This window comes from Cervus canadensis, chromosome 22 (genome assembly GCF_019320065.1).
Source record: "Cervus canadensis isolate Bull #8, Minnesota chromosome 22, ASM1932006v1, whole genome shotgun sequence".
Lineage (NCBI taxonomy): Eukaryota > Metazoa > Chordata > Mammalia > Artiodactyla > Cervidae > Cervus > Cervus canadensis.
The window spans coordinates 21,704,115-21,724,796 of NC_057407.1; the positions used below are offsets into that span (position 1 = coordinate 21,704,115).

General features: G+C 40.1%; 1 protein-coding gene across 11 annotated transcripts in view; it reads right to left on the minus strand.

Moving 5' to 3' along the window:
* The window catches only part of CADPS (calcium dependent secretion activator), a 469,363-nt gene that overhangs the window by 327,068 nt on the left and 121,613 nt on the right, over window positions 1–20,682 (minus strand). For all 11 annotated transcript variants that reach the window (XM_043442949.1, XM_043442944.1, XM_043442951.1 and 8 more), the window contains exon 3: window positions 15,463–15,795. In XM_043442949.1, coding sequence (XP_043298884.1) covers window positions 15,463–15,795 — 333 coding nt within the window. The remainder of the gene's footprint in view (window positions 1–15,462; window positions 15,796–20,682) is intronic.

Sequence of the window (20,682 nt, forward strand, 5' to 3'; positions counted from 1 at the left end):
ATTCATTTGAACCAGTCCTAATGAGATGGATGAAACTGGAGCCCCTTATACAGAGTGAAGTAAGCCAGAAAGATAAAGAACATTACAGCATACTACACATATATATGGAATTTAGAAAGATGGTAACGATAACCCTATATGCAAAACAGAAAAAGAGACACAGAAATACAGAACAGACTTTTGAACTCTGTGGGAAAATGTGAGGGTGGGATATTTCAAAAGAACAGCATGTATACTATCTATGGTGAAACAGATCACCAGCCCAGGTGGGATGCATGAGACAAGTGCTCCGGCCTGGTGCACTGGGAAGACCCAGAGGAATCGGGTGGAGAGGGAGGTGGGAGGGGGGATCGGGATGGGGAATACGTGTAAATCTATGGCTGATTCATATCACTGTATGACAAAACCCACTGAAATGTTGTGAAGTAATTAGCCTCCAACTAAAAAAAAAAAAAATTATAGCAAACTCAGTCTTCCTAGCAAACTCTCTCTTGCTGGTGCAAGCTGTCATGCTGCAAAGTCTCACTCCCATGTTGGAAAGGCATGGTCCAACAGCCCACAAGGACCTGAATCCTCCCAACAAAAAAGAGTGAGTTTGGAAGCAGAGTCAGCCCTAGTTGGGAGGTTTGTAGCTGCAGACAATACCTTGACTGTAGCCTGTGAGGAACCCTGGGAAAGAAGACCTAGCTAAGTGATGCTTAATACCTGACCCTCCAGAGTTATGAGATAGTAAATGTCTGTTGTTTCAAGCCCAAGTAACTTGTGGGGTAATGGGTTACCAAAAAAATATATAATAAAACACACCTTCATTCTTTTATTCACTCACTGACTCAATTATTCAATAAATCTGTTTTCAGACATCCTGCAGGCCAGGCAGTGGCCTGTGTGTTAGGGAAACGATAGACTTCACAGACCCCAGATGCTCACAGTCCAGAGGCAGAGAGTGTGCACGGTACTACATTATAGATGCACCGTGCTCTCTGCTGCTCTGTGCCTGCCATGTCTTGTGCTGGGAACAAACAGAAGGGAAAGAACAACTCTTCCTTGCAGAGCCAGGGAAGGCAGGAAGCGAGGAAAACTGAAGCTCAGAGAAGGTAAGGCGGTATCCAAGGTCACATAGCTCTTCTGACTCATTCCACTCTGCTCAAACATGTGTTTATATCCAGTGTGAGAGACCTACAACTGACCTACAGTTCTCAGACTGCTTCTTTTATGCTTCTTGATAATCTAAAAGCTACTATATGCTGAAAGGGATTCTTTGTTGCACATATAAGATAAAGCAATGGGTTAATCAGGTTTCTGTAACAAAGACTGAAGTTATACTTTCAATTAACTTTCATAAAACAGAAATCAGACCACTCTAATCTAACTCATTACTCTGAATGCATTTGTACATGATGGGGGCTCACACATCTCTACACAAACAAAGATGCTGGTGCTGGACAGAAAATGATTGAAACTATGCTTCATGATGGAATCTAATTAGCAACACAGATTAGTTACACAGGGATGTAACAAAGGCAATGATACCAGAAGAGCATTCATGAATGCTTCAGAATTTGAGGAAACTTGCCTGAGAGCAGAGCCTAAGGTTTTTATTTTTGGTTTGATAATTTGCTAAGCCTGTAAACCTAAAAGGAGCCTAATTAAAGTTAATGAGAAATAATCTCTAGCTTGAAAGTTTTATTTGATATTTCTGTGCAGAGCTCTTATGCTTTTTCTTCCTGAGGTCATGTCCCATATTAATTTCAAAATGAAAATGTAAAAAGCACTTGTTTATACTTTTTGTTTTATTTTTTCCTCTTTCTTGCTCACTTCCCTCATTTCACAAGGTAAAATGTATTTATTTTGAAGCATATTTTATGAGGTATGTATACAGTAAAGTGTAAATTCCAAAGGCATAACTTAGTTAATTTTCACAGATGTACACCATGAAAACACGATCCTACTCAAGAGACAGTAAATAGCGCTGTCCAAAAGGACTTGGTGAGGTGTCTGCATTGTCCACTTTGACAATCACAAGACACACGTGGCTACTGAACACTTGAAATGTGACTAGTGTGAGCTGGATTTGAAATTTAATTCAATGAGGTAAGTGGCTGCCATTTTGGATGTTACTGGAATAGAACATTCGCAGCATCTGAGTACCTTCAAATCGATCCCTACCCAGTTTCCCCTCCCTCTCTGCTGATGCAATCATTATTCTGATTTACGTCACCATAGGTGAGTTTTTCCTGATCTTGAACTTCAAGATAAATGTAACTGAATTTCAAGGTAAGTGAAATTCAAGATAAATGTCTGTGAAACTCATTTTTTGTTGTTGAATGTACCGGTATTATTCTTCATTTTTAAACTGCCTGAATATTACATTGTATAACTATACTATGGTTTGTGTATCACTTGATATTGTTGATAGATATTTGGGTTGCTCCCGACCTTTGGCTACTGGCAATGACAGTTCTATAAATATTCTTGGCAATATCTTTTGGTGGACAAATATACTCAGTTCTCTTGGGTAGGTACCAAAGAATGGAAGTGCTGAGCCTTACCACAGTACCACAAAAAAATGCAGTAAAACACATGCTGCATTATTTCCATTCTACAGAGAAGTACAGTGATGCTTAAGGAAGGTAAGTGACTTGTCCAGGATGTACACTGGTAAGGTAAATTCACTGTTGACTTCTTTCTTTACTAAAATGTACTTTTCTCCTAGAAAATCAACCAATCAAAAAGAAAAAAAAAGACTGAAATGAGTCAAGTATATTAAGAATTCAACAGCACACACATCACTTCTGGGTTATGCAATGATGGGTCTTCACTGCCAACACTGTTAACCACCATTGTATGTCCCACTGTTCACAGACTGGACATGGACAGTCTGTTTTGTGTTAAAAACCTTTGGGTTTGTAACAGTAACATCTGATATTCAAAGGGCAACTTTGTGGAAAGTAAAGAATTATTTCTGTTATCATGTGATATATTATTTAATTCAGGGGTTGGCAAACTACAGCCCTGGAGTCAAATCTGCCAGTTGCTTGATTTATAACTAAAGTTTTACTGGAACATAGACAGCCATGCCCATTCCTTTGTATAATGCCTATGGCAGCTCTTGCTACAATGACAGAATTGAGTAGATGCTATACAGGCTGCAAAGTCCACAAAGCCTAAAATATTCAGCAACCCCTAGTTTAATTCTTCATTGAAAACCTTTGTAAGGTGAAAGTTCATGCATGCTTTTGTGGGTGTTTTTTTTTTTTTCTCCCAAAAGCAACTTTGTTCTAATTCTGGGGTTCCTAAGCCCAGGAAGGTGCTCATTATTTTATGCAAGACATGTTTTCAAGTCCTCCTATTGGCTTGATTACACACTAAAGAGGACAGGCAAGAAAGACAAACATTTCATGTTCTTAACCATCCTCTGAACACTGTGAGGCTTGAAGTATGTTTCTAAAAGTGAAATCAGGACACATTAGTACTGATACAGTAGAACCTAAAGGAGTGAAGCAATCATAAACCTTACTGGTTACCAGTGAATAAAGACACATTCACTAAAATTCTAACTAAAAAATACACAGCGTAACAGATGTAGAAAACAAACATGGTTACCAAGGGGAAAACAGTGGGGGCGGGGATAAATTGGGATTGACATATACACACATCTATGTATAAAACAGATAACTAATAAGGACCTATTATAGAGCACAGGTAACTCTATTCAATATTCTGCAATGACCTATATGGGAAAATAATCTTAAAGAGAGTGGATATATGTATAACTGATTCATTTTGCTATCCAGCAGAAACTAACACAACACTGTAACTCAATTATACTCCAATAAAAACTAAAAAAAAAAAAAAGAAAATGCAAAGAACTGAGTGTCAGCTGACCTTTCTTTTCCTCCAATAAATTTTAGGGATAAAGGAACAGGTTAAATTAAGAGAGATTCAAAAAGACTAAGTACAATACATACATATCTGTCTTGCTAGAATAAAGGCAGGATTGATAAACTTTCTACTTACTCTTCAGAGCCTTCTATGTTGATAGAAAATCACCATTATTTTCAGCAATTGCATGAAAGAGCTGATTTAAATTAATTTATTCATTTTAATTGGAGGCTAAGACATACAATCTGGACTTCAAATCCAGGTTGCTTCTGACTGACTGACCTTGGAAAAATTGTTGAACTTCTTTCTCTTTCTCTTTTTTAGGTTGCTTATTAAAATGTGGGTAAAAATAACTAGCTTACAAGCTTATTATGAGGATTAAATATGATAATATATGTAAAGTACTAGGCTTAGTGTCTGGCATGTGGTCAAGGCTTCATATCTGATAGGTGTTATTACTCTTCAAACTGGAGGTCGGACATGGATGGGAGGTGTTCCATGAATAAAAGTCCATCATGAAAGACAGAACCACTCACAAGCTGGGCAGGAAAGAACTACAATGTTTTATGCATACTTTCACAAAGGGTGAAGACAAAAAAGTTAACTACAAAATTTAATCAGTAAACAATACTCTATTATCCAAGTTTCTGCAAACTGGAGGTTTGAATCATTGAAGAAGAAAGTAAATTCAAATAATGATCATGGGGAGTCTGGGTCGGTGAAGCATGTCAGAAGACCTGTAAAATATCTCCCTTTGCATAGCTGGGTTAGATTGGTTTATAATAGCCTCCCTCATTTGGTGAAAGGTGGCAAAGTAGAAAATACTATTTCTGTATGTCCTTTTCTGAAAGTACACCTCTTTAACACCTTTGATTACAATTTTGTGGTTCAATGCTTATGAAAAGACTTCAAATAAACCGAGTATATTTGTAATTCCATTTTGGCAACAAAGGGAAGAGCTTTGTAAAATGTTTCCAGCAGTTTCAAAGCCTGCATAGAAAATGCCCAACTTCCTGTTCCTCAGATCCAGGATATCCACGGCCTCTCAATTTCAAGGTTCCATTGCAGTCCATCTCACCATAATAGCAGGCACAGTTAGACAGAAATGTCTAACCATGTCTTCTACAAAGCACTGATAGAGAAGCAAGAATTTTCTGATGACTCTGTCATGAAAAGTCCTGATGGAATCATCAGAGAATTGTTGCTCTGGGAAATTAAATATTGCTATCTGGCCCCATGCCCTCCATATCTTCATTGCCCACTAATTTTGCTCCTGCTAACAGAGAAGAACAAGTTCATGGGGGTGGATACATCTTGATCTCTTTCCTTATCCCAAGAAAGCTGAAATTAAAGTACATCTGGCAGGCAAAGCAACTGAAAAGCAGCAGTCCATCAAGTATCTAATGACTGTTAGAGGCAGCGAGTGAACTTAATTTCTGTACCTCGTCCTTCAACCCTGTGATGGGAGAGACAGACAGAGGTGACCTGGGGGAAGGTCTAAGGCCACCGGCATTCTGTGAATCTCATGTGAAATCCACACTATAAAACAGGAGAATCAGCAGTTTGATTCTGGTCTCAGACTAACATGCCTGTTCCATTGCTGCACTTTGCCTCAAGGGAAATAAAGGAGGAAACACACACCTTTGTAGAATATGGGCATTTAAGCATCCGAAGACCATAAATGCCTTGGCCTCTCCATTTAGTGATTTAGTCAATATTTAGTTGAACATCTATTATGTGCCTAGCATTGTGCTTAAGTATTGACCATAGAGTGGTGAATACAATAGACATGGTCCTTGCTCTTAAATAAGTGAATCAGGAGAGGGAGGCAGATAATAAGGGAACAAATATCAACTAGTATGAAGAATTCATGCTTTTGAACTGTGGTGTTGGAGAAGACTTTTGAAAGTCCCTTGGCCTGCAAGAAGATCCAACTAGTCCATCCTAAAGGAGATCAGTCCTGAGTGTTCATTGGAAGGACTAACGTTGAGGCTGAAACTCCAATACTCTGGCCACCTGATGCGAAGAACTGACTCATTTGAAAAGACCCTGATGCTGGGAAAGATCGAGGGCGGGAGGAGAAGCGGGCGACAGAGGACAAGATGGTTGGATGGCATCACCGACTCAATGGACATGAATTTGGGTTAACTCCGGGAGATAGCGGAGGACCGAGAAGCCTGGCGAGCTGCAGTCCATGAGGTTGCAAAGAGTCGGACATGACTGAGTGACTGAAATGAACTGAACTGATGCACAGTAATTTCAGATTGTGTGATGTTCTATGATGGTAAAAAGCAAGGTACTGTTACAGAAAAAACCAAACCCCAAACAAGGAGAGGCCTATTTTAGGTGGAATGATAAGGGAGAGTTTCTCTTAAAAGGTTACTTGAAGGAGTTCTATGAAGAACACCAAAATGGGGGCAGAACAATTGTGGCAGAAACTGGGATGATCCCCAGTGACGAACATTCTACTCACTTACCCTTGAGGGTGGGGGACTCTATGTTGTTGTTGCTGTTTAGCTGCTAAGTCATGTCCAACTCTTTTGCAACTCCATGGACTATAGCCTGCCAGGCTCCTCTGTCAAAGGGATTGCCCAGGTGAGAATGCTGCAGTGGGTTGCCACTTCCTCCTCCAGGGAATATTTTCGACCCAGGGATCCAATTTGCATCTCCTGCATTAATAGGCCGATTCTTTACCACTGAGCCAGCAGGAAAATCCGGGGGGACTCTATGACTTGCTTCTAATTGATAATATATGACAAGAATGAAGAGATTCTGCAGATGTAATTTAACTCCTTAATCAGTTGACTTTAATAGAAAAGGATGGTTATCCTGGATGGGATTGACTAAGGTGATTAAGATCCTCTCTTTTGAAAAGATTTTTTTGACATGGACCATTCATAAAGTCTTTATTGAATCTGTTACAATATTGCTTCTGTTGTTTATGTTTTGATTTTTCAGCAGAGAGGCAAACCTGAATCAGGGATGGAACCCACGCCCCCAGCACTGGAAAGCTAACTCTTAACCAGTGGACTGCCAGTGAAGTCCTGATTAATTTGAGACTTGAAACACCAGACAAGTTCTCTCTCTCTGTGGCTGGATTTGAAGACTTCTAGAGCTGCGCTGACATGTACAGCTGCGTTGACATGAGAACACAGCCCGGTCATAGTTATTTTCAGCCCTATGAGTCCCTGAACACTCAGAGAACCCAGCTAAGTAATGCCAGATTTCTGATCTATAGAAACTTTGAGATAATACATGGAATGTGAAGTCAAGTGGGCCTTAGAAAGCATCACTACGAACAAAGCTAGTGGAGGTGATGGAATTCCAGTTAAGCTATTTCAAATCCTGAAAGATGATGCTGCACTCAATATGCTGGCAAATTTGGAAAACTCAGCAGTGGCCACAGGACTAGAAAAGGGCAGTTTTCTTTCCAATCCTAAATAAAGGCAATGCCAAAGAATGCTCGAACTACCACACAATTGCACTCATCTCACATGCTAGTAAAGTAATGCTCAAAATTCTCTAAGCCAGGCTTCAGCAATACACGAACCATGAACTTCCAGCTGGTTCAAGCTGGTTTTAGAAAAGGCAGAGGAACCAGAGATCAAATTTCCAACATCCGCTGGATCATCAAAAAAGCAAGAGAGTTCCAGAAAAACATCTATTTCTGCTTTATTGACTATGCCAAAGCCTTTGACTGTGTGGATCACAATAAACTGTGGACAATTCTGAAGGAGATGGGAATACCAGACCATCTGACCTGCCTCTTCAGAAACCTGTATGCAGGTCAGGAAACAACAGTTAGAACTGGACATGGAACAACAGACTGGTTGCAAATAGGAAAAGGAGTACGTCAAGGCTGTATATTGTCACCCTGCTTATTTAACTTCTATGCAGAGTACATCATGAGAAACGCTGGGCTGGAAGAAGCACAAGCTAGAATCAAGATAGCCAGGAGAAATATCAATAACCTCGCTACGCAGATGACACCACCCTTATGGCAGAAAGTGAAGAAGAACTAAAAAGCCTCTTGATGAAAGTGAAAAAGGAGAGTCAAAAAGTTGGCTTAAGGCTCAACATTCAGAAAACTAAGATCATGGCATCTGGTCCCATCACTTCATGGGAAATAGATGGGGAAACAGTGGAAACAGTGTCAAACTTTATTTTTTGGGGCTCCAAAATCACTGCAGATGGTGACTGCAGCTATGAAATTAAAAGACGCTTACTCCTTGGAAGGAAAGTTATGACAAACCTGGACAGCATATTTAAAAGCAGAGACATTACTTTGCCAACAAAGGTCCGTCTAGTCAAGGCTCTGGTTTTTCCAGTGGTCATGTATGGAGGTAAGAGTTGGACTGTGAAGAAAGCTGAGCGCCGAAGAATTGATGCTTTTGAACTGTGGTGTTGGAGAAGACTCTTGAGAGTCCCTTGGACTGCAAGAAGATCCAACCAGTCCATCCTAAAGGAGATCAGTCCTGGGTGTTCATTGGAAGGACTGATGTTGAAGCTGAAACTCCAATACTTTGGCCATCTCATACGAAGAGCTGACCCACTGGAAAAGACCCTAATGCTGGGAAGGATTGGGGGCAGGAGAAGGGGACAGCAGAGGATGAGATGGCTGGATGCTATCATCGACTCGACGGACACAGGTTTGGGTAGGCTCTGGGAGTTGGTGATGGACAGGGAGGCCTGGCGTGCTGTGATTCACGGGGTCACAAAGAGTCGGACACGACTGAGTGACTGAGTATCTTAAAACACTGAGTTGGTGGCAATTTTTACACAGCAACACAATGAAAACAAATACAATACCCTGAGCAGGAAAAAGCTATAAAAGTCACTGGGAGTTGTTTTGGGGGTGAGCAAAGAGGAAGATTGCCAGGAGGTAAAATATGGGCTTGTCTGTGAGAAAACAGAAAAGTTTAGGCTTTATCCCAGTATCTGAAACATGGTGGTTAGAGCACAGTAAGCAGGTAAAACATTTGTTAAATGAATGAATGAATGTAGGAACAATGAAAGTATACTGCTAAATAAAAGTGTTTAATACCAGACTGCCATGTCCATCTCCTCAGATGTTAAAACATTTCTTCAGTAGGTATTTACTGAAAGACCATTATGTACAAAGAAATGTAATATTGACAGAGAGCCAAGAAAAGTGATTAAGAAATACAGCCAGGACAAGAAGCAAATTCTGAGACTATAGATCTTCTGGAGACTTATGGATTAGGAAAAAAATCTACTTAAATAGAGATGAAAGATTCTATGGGAAAAAAAAAATCTACTTAAATAGAGATGAAAGACTCTATAATGAGGTATAGATCCAATCCAGTAATCCGGGTCACAGCTGAAAGCTGATAATGTGAGTTTTCTGCTCAGAGTCTAATAAACTATTTGAAAAGCTGCCAAGTGTTAATCAAGTCCAAGGAAGAGTGCCCTGTAACAAGATCACATCATCAAAAGCCACATCAATGACGGATTGGAGGAAAGTAATGAAACGTTAAGACAGTTAGTAGTGCAGTAATGGTGGGGAATTTAACACTGAAAATGCAAAGATGTTTATAGATTGGGAAATTCTATTCCATGTGTTTCTACTCAAGTCTTCTGGATTATATGAAAAAATCTCTAGAAATTCAGAGAAGATAAACGAACAGAATACTGTCATCTTCATTTATTTAACTGCAGTGTGTATGTTACCTTGCGGCCCAGGAGGCACAAATGATGGCTGAGATTAGACTCATATCCCCACGTTTCCAGGAGCCACAGGTGACATCAGTAAGGACACAACCAGAAAGAAACGCTGTTCTCAAAGAGCAGAACTGAAACATGAAGAAACCACTAACTTTCTTAGCTTCTACTCATCCATATCCCCTTGGAAATTAGTTGGGTTGCTTCCCTAAGAAGGATTTATCTTCATTTGAAAATACATAAAAGTGAGACAGCTCTGAAGTGTTTTTCAAGGAGAAATGCCTGCCATTCCAGAACAGAACAATTAAGGAAAACTCATGAAGTTAAGCATATGGGTAGGAAGTTGCAGACATCTGGTACATCCAACTGGGCATTAAGTCAATTCCAGATGTGGAGGTTACTAGAAAGAAGGAGGGAAAAGGGTGCTTTGCATTCTTTAAACTTTTAAAGTACATCATCATCATCTTCGCATTTTATGAAAATAGAAAGCAGGTCTGTGTTAGTCCCATTTCTTAGATAACACCCATTCTCAGAGTTTATCCTATGTTGTTTGAGTAACAGATTTCAACTCAAATGGCTATATAATTGCTTCTTCTCAAGAGTTTGGGAAAATAAAAACAACACTGATTTCATAATAGGAGTTTTCAATGAATTTACAAGGATGATTATGTTGTATGAGCGAACTCTTCTCTGAGACAAGAGCCATGAAACTTCAAACACAATAGTCTTTAAAAAATTCCATGTGTAAATATGGAGACATTTATTAAGCTTCTTTGCTTTTTTTTTAAAAAAGTTTGATGGACATTCATTTTTCAGAATGTTGATGTATAACTGATACAATCACTCTTTAAACATCCTTTCTCATTTGAGATGAAAACAAGTTCCTGGCAGTAGCTCACAGAGAGATCACAGAAACCATCAGAAAACTGCACCAGCAATCAGATTATACTTTCCCCTAAAATACAATATGCATACAAGGAAATATGCATGTTTCTAGATTGAAAGCACCTATGAACTGCTCTCTCTCATAGGAAGAAGGATCAGAAAATATAAAAACAAAAAACGAAAACAAGCATACTTTTGCAAATGAAAAGTATATGATTTTCAGTTCTACTTCTTTGCTCCTACAAGTGGATAGACTACTGCAGAGTTGAGTATAATCTATGAGAAAGCTATGAGAAAGTGAGTGTATCTATAATTTCTGAAACCTGATTACAGGGTGTTACAAGTACAGACTTCAGGTGAAGTTTGTTCTGGTTAGTCTGGGGCTATTTTCAGGGATGGTGTCAGAGGGATCTATCTCATCAATGTCAGTATTTAAAGGAAGAAGTCACCAGAGTCATGCTGCCCACATCAATGGTGGTGTGAGATTATGTCAGAGGCAGACTGATAAAGAGTATCTATTTTAATGGTTATGGTTCACATTATTGCATACTATTTTTAAAAATCTAGTACATCAAAGCTGTGATTTCACATGTATTACTTCTAAGGTAAAGGCAGGTTTACAAATTGAGTTAAGTGTTGGCTTAATTGCAGATATTAAATAAATAATCACACAGGCAGTACTTGGAAATGGTATAAAATCATGAAGGTGATATACTAATGACTGAGGTCTCAAATACAATGCTGAAGATAATTTTCTTCTTTTGATAGCTTCTTTGTTGAGATTTTTGCTATTTGTTTCTATTTACAAAATACCTATATGCTTAAGGCAGAACATGTGAAAACACCCAAAAGCACAAGTGAAAAACACAAAAATCAATCATAATGTTACCCTTAAAGATAATCGTGGTTTAGATTTTATTGTTTGCCTATCCAGTCCTTACTCCATAAAAATGGGATTATGTCTTCACACTGGTCCAAAGCCTGTCTTTCCACTTAGTAATATCTACCGAACATTTCCCCACTTGGTAAGTGTTCTTTTTCAGCAACTATTTTGCTAGCTGAAGAGTACTGTCTCATACTGTTAAAATCTAGTTAATTAATCCCCTCCTACTGGGAATTAAGGTTGTTTCTATTTTTTTCACTGTCATATAAAATGCTGCAGTGAACATCTTTGGACTTAAAACTCTTGATAAAATCTCTGAGTATCTACTTAACACAGATTTCTAGAAGCAGAGCTGCCAGGTTAAAAGGTCTGCCAAATATAAAGGTGTTTGGCTGCAAATTAACAGATTATGCTACAGAAAGTTTACCACAATAAATCATTCTACCAGTAAGTAATGAGAATACCCATTTCTGTAACATTTGTAATGTATTATTGTTACCAATGGTATATTTCTTTTAAAATACTTCTGATTGTCAATACAATTATATAACTCAGATGACTAAAAGCACGGAACTTAGAAATTCTACAATCATATATTCAGAATTATTTTGTTTTTTTCTTTGTGAATTACCTGTATATGCTCTTTGCCCTGATTTCTATTGAGGTGAACCAATGAAGCAGTAATCAGACTAGGTGTCAGTATAAAATAAAATAATAAATGACTTAAGTATTACAGTCCCAAGATGTACTTCCTTTTACATTTCTTATAACTCTCTTTCAGCTAAGGGGACAATCATTATTTTGGGGAGAGAAGACATTATTCTTTTATATCACTGTATTTTTTAATACGACATAGAAAAATCTTAAAAATAAGTAGAAAAAAATTAATTTTTTAGGAGAAACAAGTAAAACAAGGTCCTGCCACTTTACCATAGTCGACAAGTTCAAAGCAACCAAGAGGTAAGACATGGCATAGCAATAGATTCATTCCAAAAATGCTGATGTTTAAGCAAGAGCAGAAAATCTTCATGATAAGCTCGCCATTGAAATTAGAAAAATTAATCCCTAGAAACATTTTATGCCTAGTAAGTTTAGGAACACTTGACTAACTCTAATTCTGCATATTACTTACTGCTTAAGTGGGTGATTGTCAATCTTTTTGAAGCTATCACAACTCATCTTCTTGTGGTAGAGAAGAGGGTGGTGATGGATGGTTTTGCTACCTGCTTACCCCAATCTACAAGTGCTACATGGGATGCAGTACTAATATGTTAATTTAAAATAACAAATAAATTTAATGTCAAATTGAGGCTTGAGAATTTTGAATACTTTTTAACCCATCACAGAAACTCTATCTTTGGGTAGGAAACCAGGGTTCTGAACTGAAGTGGGCTGAGAGGAAAGCAGGGTGTCAGGAATACCTTTGAATATAATATATATATTATATTATGAGATGTCAAACAGATTTCTATTTATTAAAACATCCAGAAATTTTAGGGTGAGCTATAATGGTTGATAAGAGCCTGCCAACTAGTTAGAACAATCTGCCATCACTCATTTATTAATGCAATAGGCATTTATGGAACACTTGTTTTGTGTCAAAGTATTGGAAATACTTTGACAAAGTATTTGACAAAGTATTTTCAATACTTTTTGGAAATATTAGCAAATAAGGCAGAGATTAACTACCATCCTGATAAGGCCAACATTCTGCTGAAGGATGGGCAGAGAGGGTAAGACAGATAGTAAACATAAAAACAGGTGAATAGGAAATGGAAGACAGTGGTAAAGGCTTTGATAAAAATCAAACAGGAGAATGGGAAAGACAGTAACTTGGCAGGGTGTGAAGCAAGGGAAAACTTTAGACGGAGTGGTCCAGGAAAGCCTCACGGAGAAGCTGACATTTAGGTGTGCCAGTCATGCAAAGGTCTTGGCAAAGAGTATTCTAAATTGAGGGAAGAGCAAATGCAAAGGCCCACAGCCAATGTGATATGTTTGGGAAACAGAGAGAAGGCCAGTGAGAAAGCACATAGGGAAAGTGGTATGATCCAGGCTGATTCCTGTTCTGCCTCAAGCCTTAGTTATGAGTAGGGATGCCATTCTAGGGCTGAAGGGATGGCCATGGAAGGTTTTAGGCGCAGAATTGGCATGACCCAGTTTACAATTTTAAAAGATCACTTCAACTGGTGTGTGGTGGGTACATTTTCATAGGCAAGAAGGGAGGCAGTGTTACCAGTTGGGTAAACACTGATCATCGAAGTAAATGATGTGTGCCTTGAATTAGCAGATAGCCATGGAGGGAGGAAGAAGAAAATCTCAATATCCTGTAGCTCTTACATTAAACATTTAATTATATACAATGGAATATTACTCAGCCATTAAAAAACAATGAAATGATGCCATTTGTAGCAATATGAATGGAGCTAAAGATGATCATACTAAGTCTACTATACATAAATTAGATAATTAATACAGACGTACACTATAGCATTGGGAACTCTACTCAATACTCTGTAATGACCTATATGGGAAAGGAATCTAAAAAAGAGTGAATATACATATATGTATAACTGACTCACTTTCCTATATAGTATAAACTAATACAACACTGTAAATCAACTATACTCCAATAACATTTTTTAAAAATTAAAAAAAATATATTTATGGCACTGTTCTGATGGTGTCTGTTGACTTTTTGCTTATTCCAATAGACTATAATAAACTTTAATTGCTACCATTTAGAAAGTGTCCCATGTTACTCTGGGCTTTGCACACATGCATTCTTACAACTGCATCCCAAGCTCATGTGTGGGGAAGTTAACTCCCAAGGTCTCAAAGTTATTTTAAGTGAGGAGTTATATTAAGATTTACCAAAGTTAAAAAAAAAAAGATTTACCAAAGTTTACTGGATTCTGAGCAAGGAACAACTGTTAGCCAATGAACGACAGTGTCCTCATTCAACCAACTTTAGGGGTAGAGTTGTACAGGGAACCCAGGGAACAGCTGAAATTCTATAATGGTTCTTAAAAGGCAAAGGGGAGCAAGATTACTAGGAAGGGAAGTTCTTGTTTAAAAAAGCATTTTTCTGGGCCCTACCTTGAGAATGCAGAACCAGAATCTAGGGCCAGGGGCTGGAAATGTGCCTTTTAAAAATGCTCCCAAGAGACACTCAATAAAATTTGTAAAGTCTGCTGAGTAGGCACACAATAAATATTTGTTGAATAAAGGAATATAATGGGGAAAGATTTGCAGTTAATGAAGTTCTAGAGTACTTCACTCCCCCAAACTTCCATCCAGAGAAAATATAAGCACACATTTTTTGGGTGGGCCTAAGCTGAGCCTGGAGGAGGGCACGGCAACCCACTCCAGTATTCTTGTCTGGAAAATCCCATGGACAGAGGAGCCTGGCAGGCTACAGTCTACAGGATCACACAGAGGTGGACATGACTGAAGCAAATTAGTAGGCACTCAAGGAAAGCCTCAGCTAGCCACCTCAGATCCACTTGGAAATTTATGGTGTGACTAATATATGGGTACAAGGCAGGTTTTATGGAAGTTTTGTTTTAAATAATTTCTCTTGACCAGGTGCTAGGTCCAACTGTGTCACCAAATGAGGAAGTACAAGCCCTTCAGCTGGTAAATACCATCTATTTTAAAGGCACATAATCTTTTTTTAAAAAATCATTTTGCTCTTACGACACTTTCCACAAAGGGGCCAACTGACCCCTTGAACACAATACACACAATATCTAGGGTCCAGGAGATTTTTAGGAGCTCACAAAATGTTTTCATTTCTTTTAAAAATCAAAAGAAAAACCTGAAAATATTCTAGAGTGGACCATATTCAACTTTTACCAATGCAGTTACAAAATGTAATTTAAAAATACATTTAAAAAAATCAAGATATGCACATGAAGGCAACAATGACTAGGGAACGTAGAAGTCGTCATAGGGCCCTGCTTTTTTTTTTTTTTTCCCCTGAGCTGCATAGTTCTGGGGATATTAGTTCCCCATCAGAGATGCAACCCAAGACCCCTGCAGTGGGAGTGCAGAGCATTCATCCCAGACCACCAGGGAACTCCCTGGCCCTGCTTTACTCACAGCCCTGGGCCCAGGTGACAGCTTCTTACCTGGCAAGCATTGTACAGCAGCTGATGCTCAAACTTCTTGATCCCAAGAATGTTCTGGAACATCTCGTAGAGTTGCTCTTTGCTCAGAATCAGCTCGGAAGCGGCGCTGGCCGTCATTCGGGCCTGCTGCTTCCTGGGGTCCTCCTCCCCACGGTAAATGGCATCAAACTTGGCCATCCAGGAGCTCAGCACGGTCTCCTTGCTGAGGCCGTCGATCTCCGGCAGGCTGCGCACGCGCTTCTCGATGTGCTTCTTGAAGACTTCTCGCGAGTCGTTGGCGGAGCAGCCGCCGCTCTGCACCATGCGTGCCACGCGGTCGCTCTTCAGGAACACCTGTGCGGGAGAGGGCGGGGCAGACGTCAGAAAGCTGCCCTGGAGGAAGTGTTTCCGGGGCGGGGGCGGGGCTGACCCCTTCGAAGGCGTCCCAGGAGGCACTGGGGTGGGTCACAGCCTGACTGCTACCTCCTAGCCGGGGGAACTCCGGGGAGTCTCTTAGGTGTTCTGCTTTTGTGCCCAAATCTGGAAAATGGGAATGACAGTGGTATTCCCTAGATTGTCGCAAGGATAAAATGAGACAGTCATATCCTGAGAGGCAGCGTAATATAGAGACTCAGTTGCTCAGACTGCTTGGGTCCTTTCTCTGCCACTTACTGGCCGTATTTCTTCCAGCAGATTAGCCTCTTTGTACTACAGTTTTCTCATCTATAAAATTGGGAAAATAGTAGTTTCTACAACACAGGTGCTTCTAAATGAGGAATAACTGAGTCAATTATGATAAACACTTGAAAGAGTGGCTCATATTAATATCATGTGGGTTGTTGTGGTGGTGGTTATTATTTTTATATGTAAAATAGTATGATGTCTGGTCATAGCACTTCACACAGTTCATAGTCTACTATTTACATCTCATTTTATCCTCTCAGTAACACTCATCACAATTCATATTGAAGAAGGATTATGTAAATATGTATTTCATGCCTGTCTCCCCTCCCCAAATGTAAACTCCACCTGGGCCAGAAATGTGCCCTTCTCCTTCTCCCAAATATCACCCACCCATCTTTAGAGTAGAACCTCCTGCTTTGAGAGTGAATAATGAGAAAGGCAGGCATTACACTCAATCCATTTTGTAAATGGAAAAACCAAGACTCCAGAGAGGAGTCTTTTTTAAACTCATATTAACTGAAAATGGACAACTGTATAAACGCATGGTCTCTTGACTTCACCCTGGTTTGTCCATTTCCTATGAGTCTCACCTGCCTGGTGGGACAGCCCTTGCTTATTTTGCTAGTGCTGCCTTGATCCTGGGATAGAGCAGCCATTAATGACAGTTTGCTTTCACTCCATTTGGGAGCTTATATAAGCTACACAGTTCTGGGGTGTCATACAAGGCAGTGAAGCTGCTGCTTCCTATTCACCAAGAAGAAACACCTGACGTTTTTGAGCCGTGTCCTGTCCTAGTCACAGTTCAGAAGCTGCATAAATAGCCTTCCAGAAGCAGAACAAATATTCACTTCCCTGTCAGATTTCAGAGAATGCTTGTGGTAGGCGATTGCTTGGGGGGCATCTCATTGCCTCCCACTTCATCACAAAGCCTTCCCTGGGGAGGAGAGATGTTAGAAAGTTGGACTCCATTTATTGTCAATGAATGAACTAATTCAGAGAGAAAAAGGACCAAGGATTTGTTTCCAGGCTAGAGGCCACAGCCTGCTCCGCTGTGCTTGGGAATGGTCCTCAGTTGAGACCTCAGAGTTCATTTAAAAATCAATTATTCCAGAAAAATAAATGACCCAATCAAAAAATGGGCCAGAGAACTAAACAGACATTTCCCCAAAGAAGACATACAGATGGCTAACAAACACATGAAAAGGTGCTCAACATCACTCATTATTAGAGAAATGCAAATCAAAACCACAATGAGGTACCATTACACACCAGTCAGGATGGCTGCTATCCAAAAGTCTACAAGCAATAAATGCTGGAGAGGGTGTGGAGAAAAGGGGAACCCTCTTACACTGTTGGTGGGAATGCAAACTAGTACAGCCACTATGGAAAACAGTGTGGAGATTCCTTAAAAAACTGGAAATAGAACTGCCATATGACCCAGCAATCCCACTTCTGGGCATACACACTGAGGAAACCAGATCTGAAAGAGACACATGCACCCCAATGTTCATCGCAGCACTGTTTATAATAGCCAGGACATGGAAGCAACCTAGATGCCCATCAGCAGATGAATGGATAAGGAAGCTGTGGTACATATACACCATGGAATTTTACTCAGCCGTCAAAAAGAATTCATTTGAACCAGTCCTAATGAGATGGATGAAACTGGAGCCCCTTATACAGAGTGAAGTAAGCCAGAAAGATAAAGAACATTACAGCATACTAACACATATATATGGAATTTAGAAAGATGGTAACGATAACCCTATATGCAAAACAGAAAAAGAGACACAGAAATACAGAACAGACTTTTGAACTCTGTGGGAGAAGGTGAGGGTGGGATGTTTCAAAAGAACAGCATGTATACTATCTATGGTGAAACAGATCACCAGCCCAGGTGGGATGCATGAGACAAGTGCTCCGGCCTGGTGCACTGGGAAGACCCAGAGGAATCGGGTGGAGAGGGAGGTGGGAGGGGGGATCGGGATGGGGAATAAGTGTAAATCTATGGCTGATTCATATCACTGTATGACAAAACCCACTGAAATGTTGTGAAGTAATTAGCCTCCAACTAATAAAAAAATTAAAAAAAAAATCAATTATTTAAAAAAAAGAAAAGAAAAGAAAGGTTTCAACTGAATCTTGAGGCTTTAAGAGCTTTAATGAGCTAGCAATTCACCCGAAACTCTATAATGCTTAATGCAGGTAGTTTCTCCATGTAACAAACACACTGTGTTTCAGGTCTAGATCTCAAAGAACATCAAAGTTTTGAAGCAAAAGAGGAAGTTTCTGGAGAGACAGTATAACACTGTGGCATGACCTGTAAACCATACTCCCAGGCCAGCTCTGGCATTAACTTTCTGTGTAACCTTGGGTAAGTTACCTCATCGCTCTGATCCTCTAGTATCTTATCTATACACTGAGGGAGTTGAACTATAAAACTTTGAGCGTGTCTTTTAAGCTGTAAAGTGTATACTCTTACTCATGAGTCCATTTATACTTTCTTTAGGTACTCACTGGAGGAAGGCACATGCCAGGTGCCAGGGTTAGAATGAGGAGGAAAAAGATGCTGACCAAGCCCTCATGCCTCTGTGACACTGTCCTAATCATCCCATACAAATATCATTACAACCTGGGACAAGCGCTAACCAAGGGAAACTATGCAGGTTCATGCATGCTTGTAACCAGGAAAAAATTCCAATATGTGGTCAGGAAAGCCTTCCTGGAGGAGAACTCCTTTAAGGTGAAATGTGAAAGATGGGTAGGAGAAGAATGAAAGAAGGAATAACATATGTTAACACACTGAAAAACAGTGAAAGTGAAGTCGCTCAGTCGTGTCTGACTCTTTGCGACCCCATGGACTGTAGCCTACCAGGCTTCTCTATCCATGGGATTTTCCAGGCAAGAATACTGGAGTGGGTTGCCATTTCCTTCTCCACTGAGGATCTGAGGAAATAAGAAGTCAGTGTGGCTGTGGCAGGGAGAAGTGTGAAAATGATCAGTATAAGATAGGTAGAAGAGGCCAGATGGCCAACGGCATGGGAGGTTCTATTAAGAACATTAATTCTCATTTGAAGGGCACTGGGAAGCCATTGAAGGCTTTAAACCTAGACATGACACAATCAGGTTCACATTGTCTGGCTTTAATGTGGAAAATGGACCTGAAGGAGGCCAAGAGAATAGACAGGAGGCCAGTTGAGAGACAGCTTATGAGCACAGGTGAGTGATGGTGCTAGCGATGCAAAGGGGTTAATTCTTTGCTGTCAGCACTAGTGAATATTAGAGGTGACTTTTAAACATTCACTCAACAATGAAGCCACACTCTCCTTCCATGTGTCCATAGCAGGGTCCCACAGACCTGGAACAGGACCCCATTTCAGGTTCTCAGAACTGTATTCCTTTCCCCCATAGCCCCTCCACAGCTGCTGTCTGTCATTTGTCTCTCTAACTTTAGTTAATGTCTGAGGCTCCGCCTAGACTATGTAAGTCCTCAGAAGGCAGGAGTTGTATCTGCTTTGTTCCTATTATTTTTTCCCGAGTGCCTAAGACAGTGCCTGGCACATAATTGGTGCTATGTGGAATGAGGAAAATCAGTGAATGAACAACACGAACAAAGCAGACATCTCAAAGCAGAGACCCTATGGAGATTGTATCTGGATGGAGGAAAGAAGGTAAAGAAGATACCAGCAAGCACAAATACACTGGTCTCTTAAAAACAATTGACTGACACTACATTTTCCATGAGACCTGACAATAGGGGATAAGAAATGAGGAAGTGTCAGTCTCTCAGTTGTGTCTGACTCTTTGAGACTGCATGGACTATAGCCCACCAGGTTCCTCTGTCCATGGGATTCTCCAGGCAAGAATACTGGAGTGGGTTGTCATGCCCTTCTCTGGGGAAGAAATGAGGATATTAGCACATTGGTCCCAGTCAGCATCCAGAACTGGTGATCCCTGGGTCCTGCACACATTATCTGCTTTCCATAGGCCCTTCCTTTATACACAATAGCCACTAAATATATATTTGTTGTACTACTAGCGGATGGCTTTAGACAGTCACATAACTTCTATCAACCTCACTCTCCTTCACCATTACCTGGGGTCCAGCCAGCCAGCCTTCTCTGAGAAAGATCAAATTGAAAAGACTCTGAAAAGTGGAGGGCTCCATCTGTCCACAGGTAAGATACAATCGCTAGGCCCCAGAACAAAAGGAGATGGGTGGAATGTTAAGAGAATAGAGGAAGGAGGCAGAAGATGGAGGAGACAAGACAAGTGCCAAAAAAGCAGCAAGACAGCCACAAGGAGAAACAGTGGCAGCAGAAAGCTAATTTTCCAGGCACATCATCTGTCTTGGCTTCTCAGTCTCGTCCGAAAGGAAGCCAGGCGGGCAACATACTTGTGTGTCTCTAAAATGGCCCTTGAAATTCATTTGTACCAGGAGCTCTATCTGGTATTTTGTGTTTTGTTTTCTGTTTCATTTTTCAGTGGCTCTTGCAAGAGACTTCAACTCCAGGCACAGCTCTATGCGGCACATCCATAAATCCTCCCCGCTTCTCT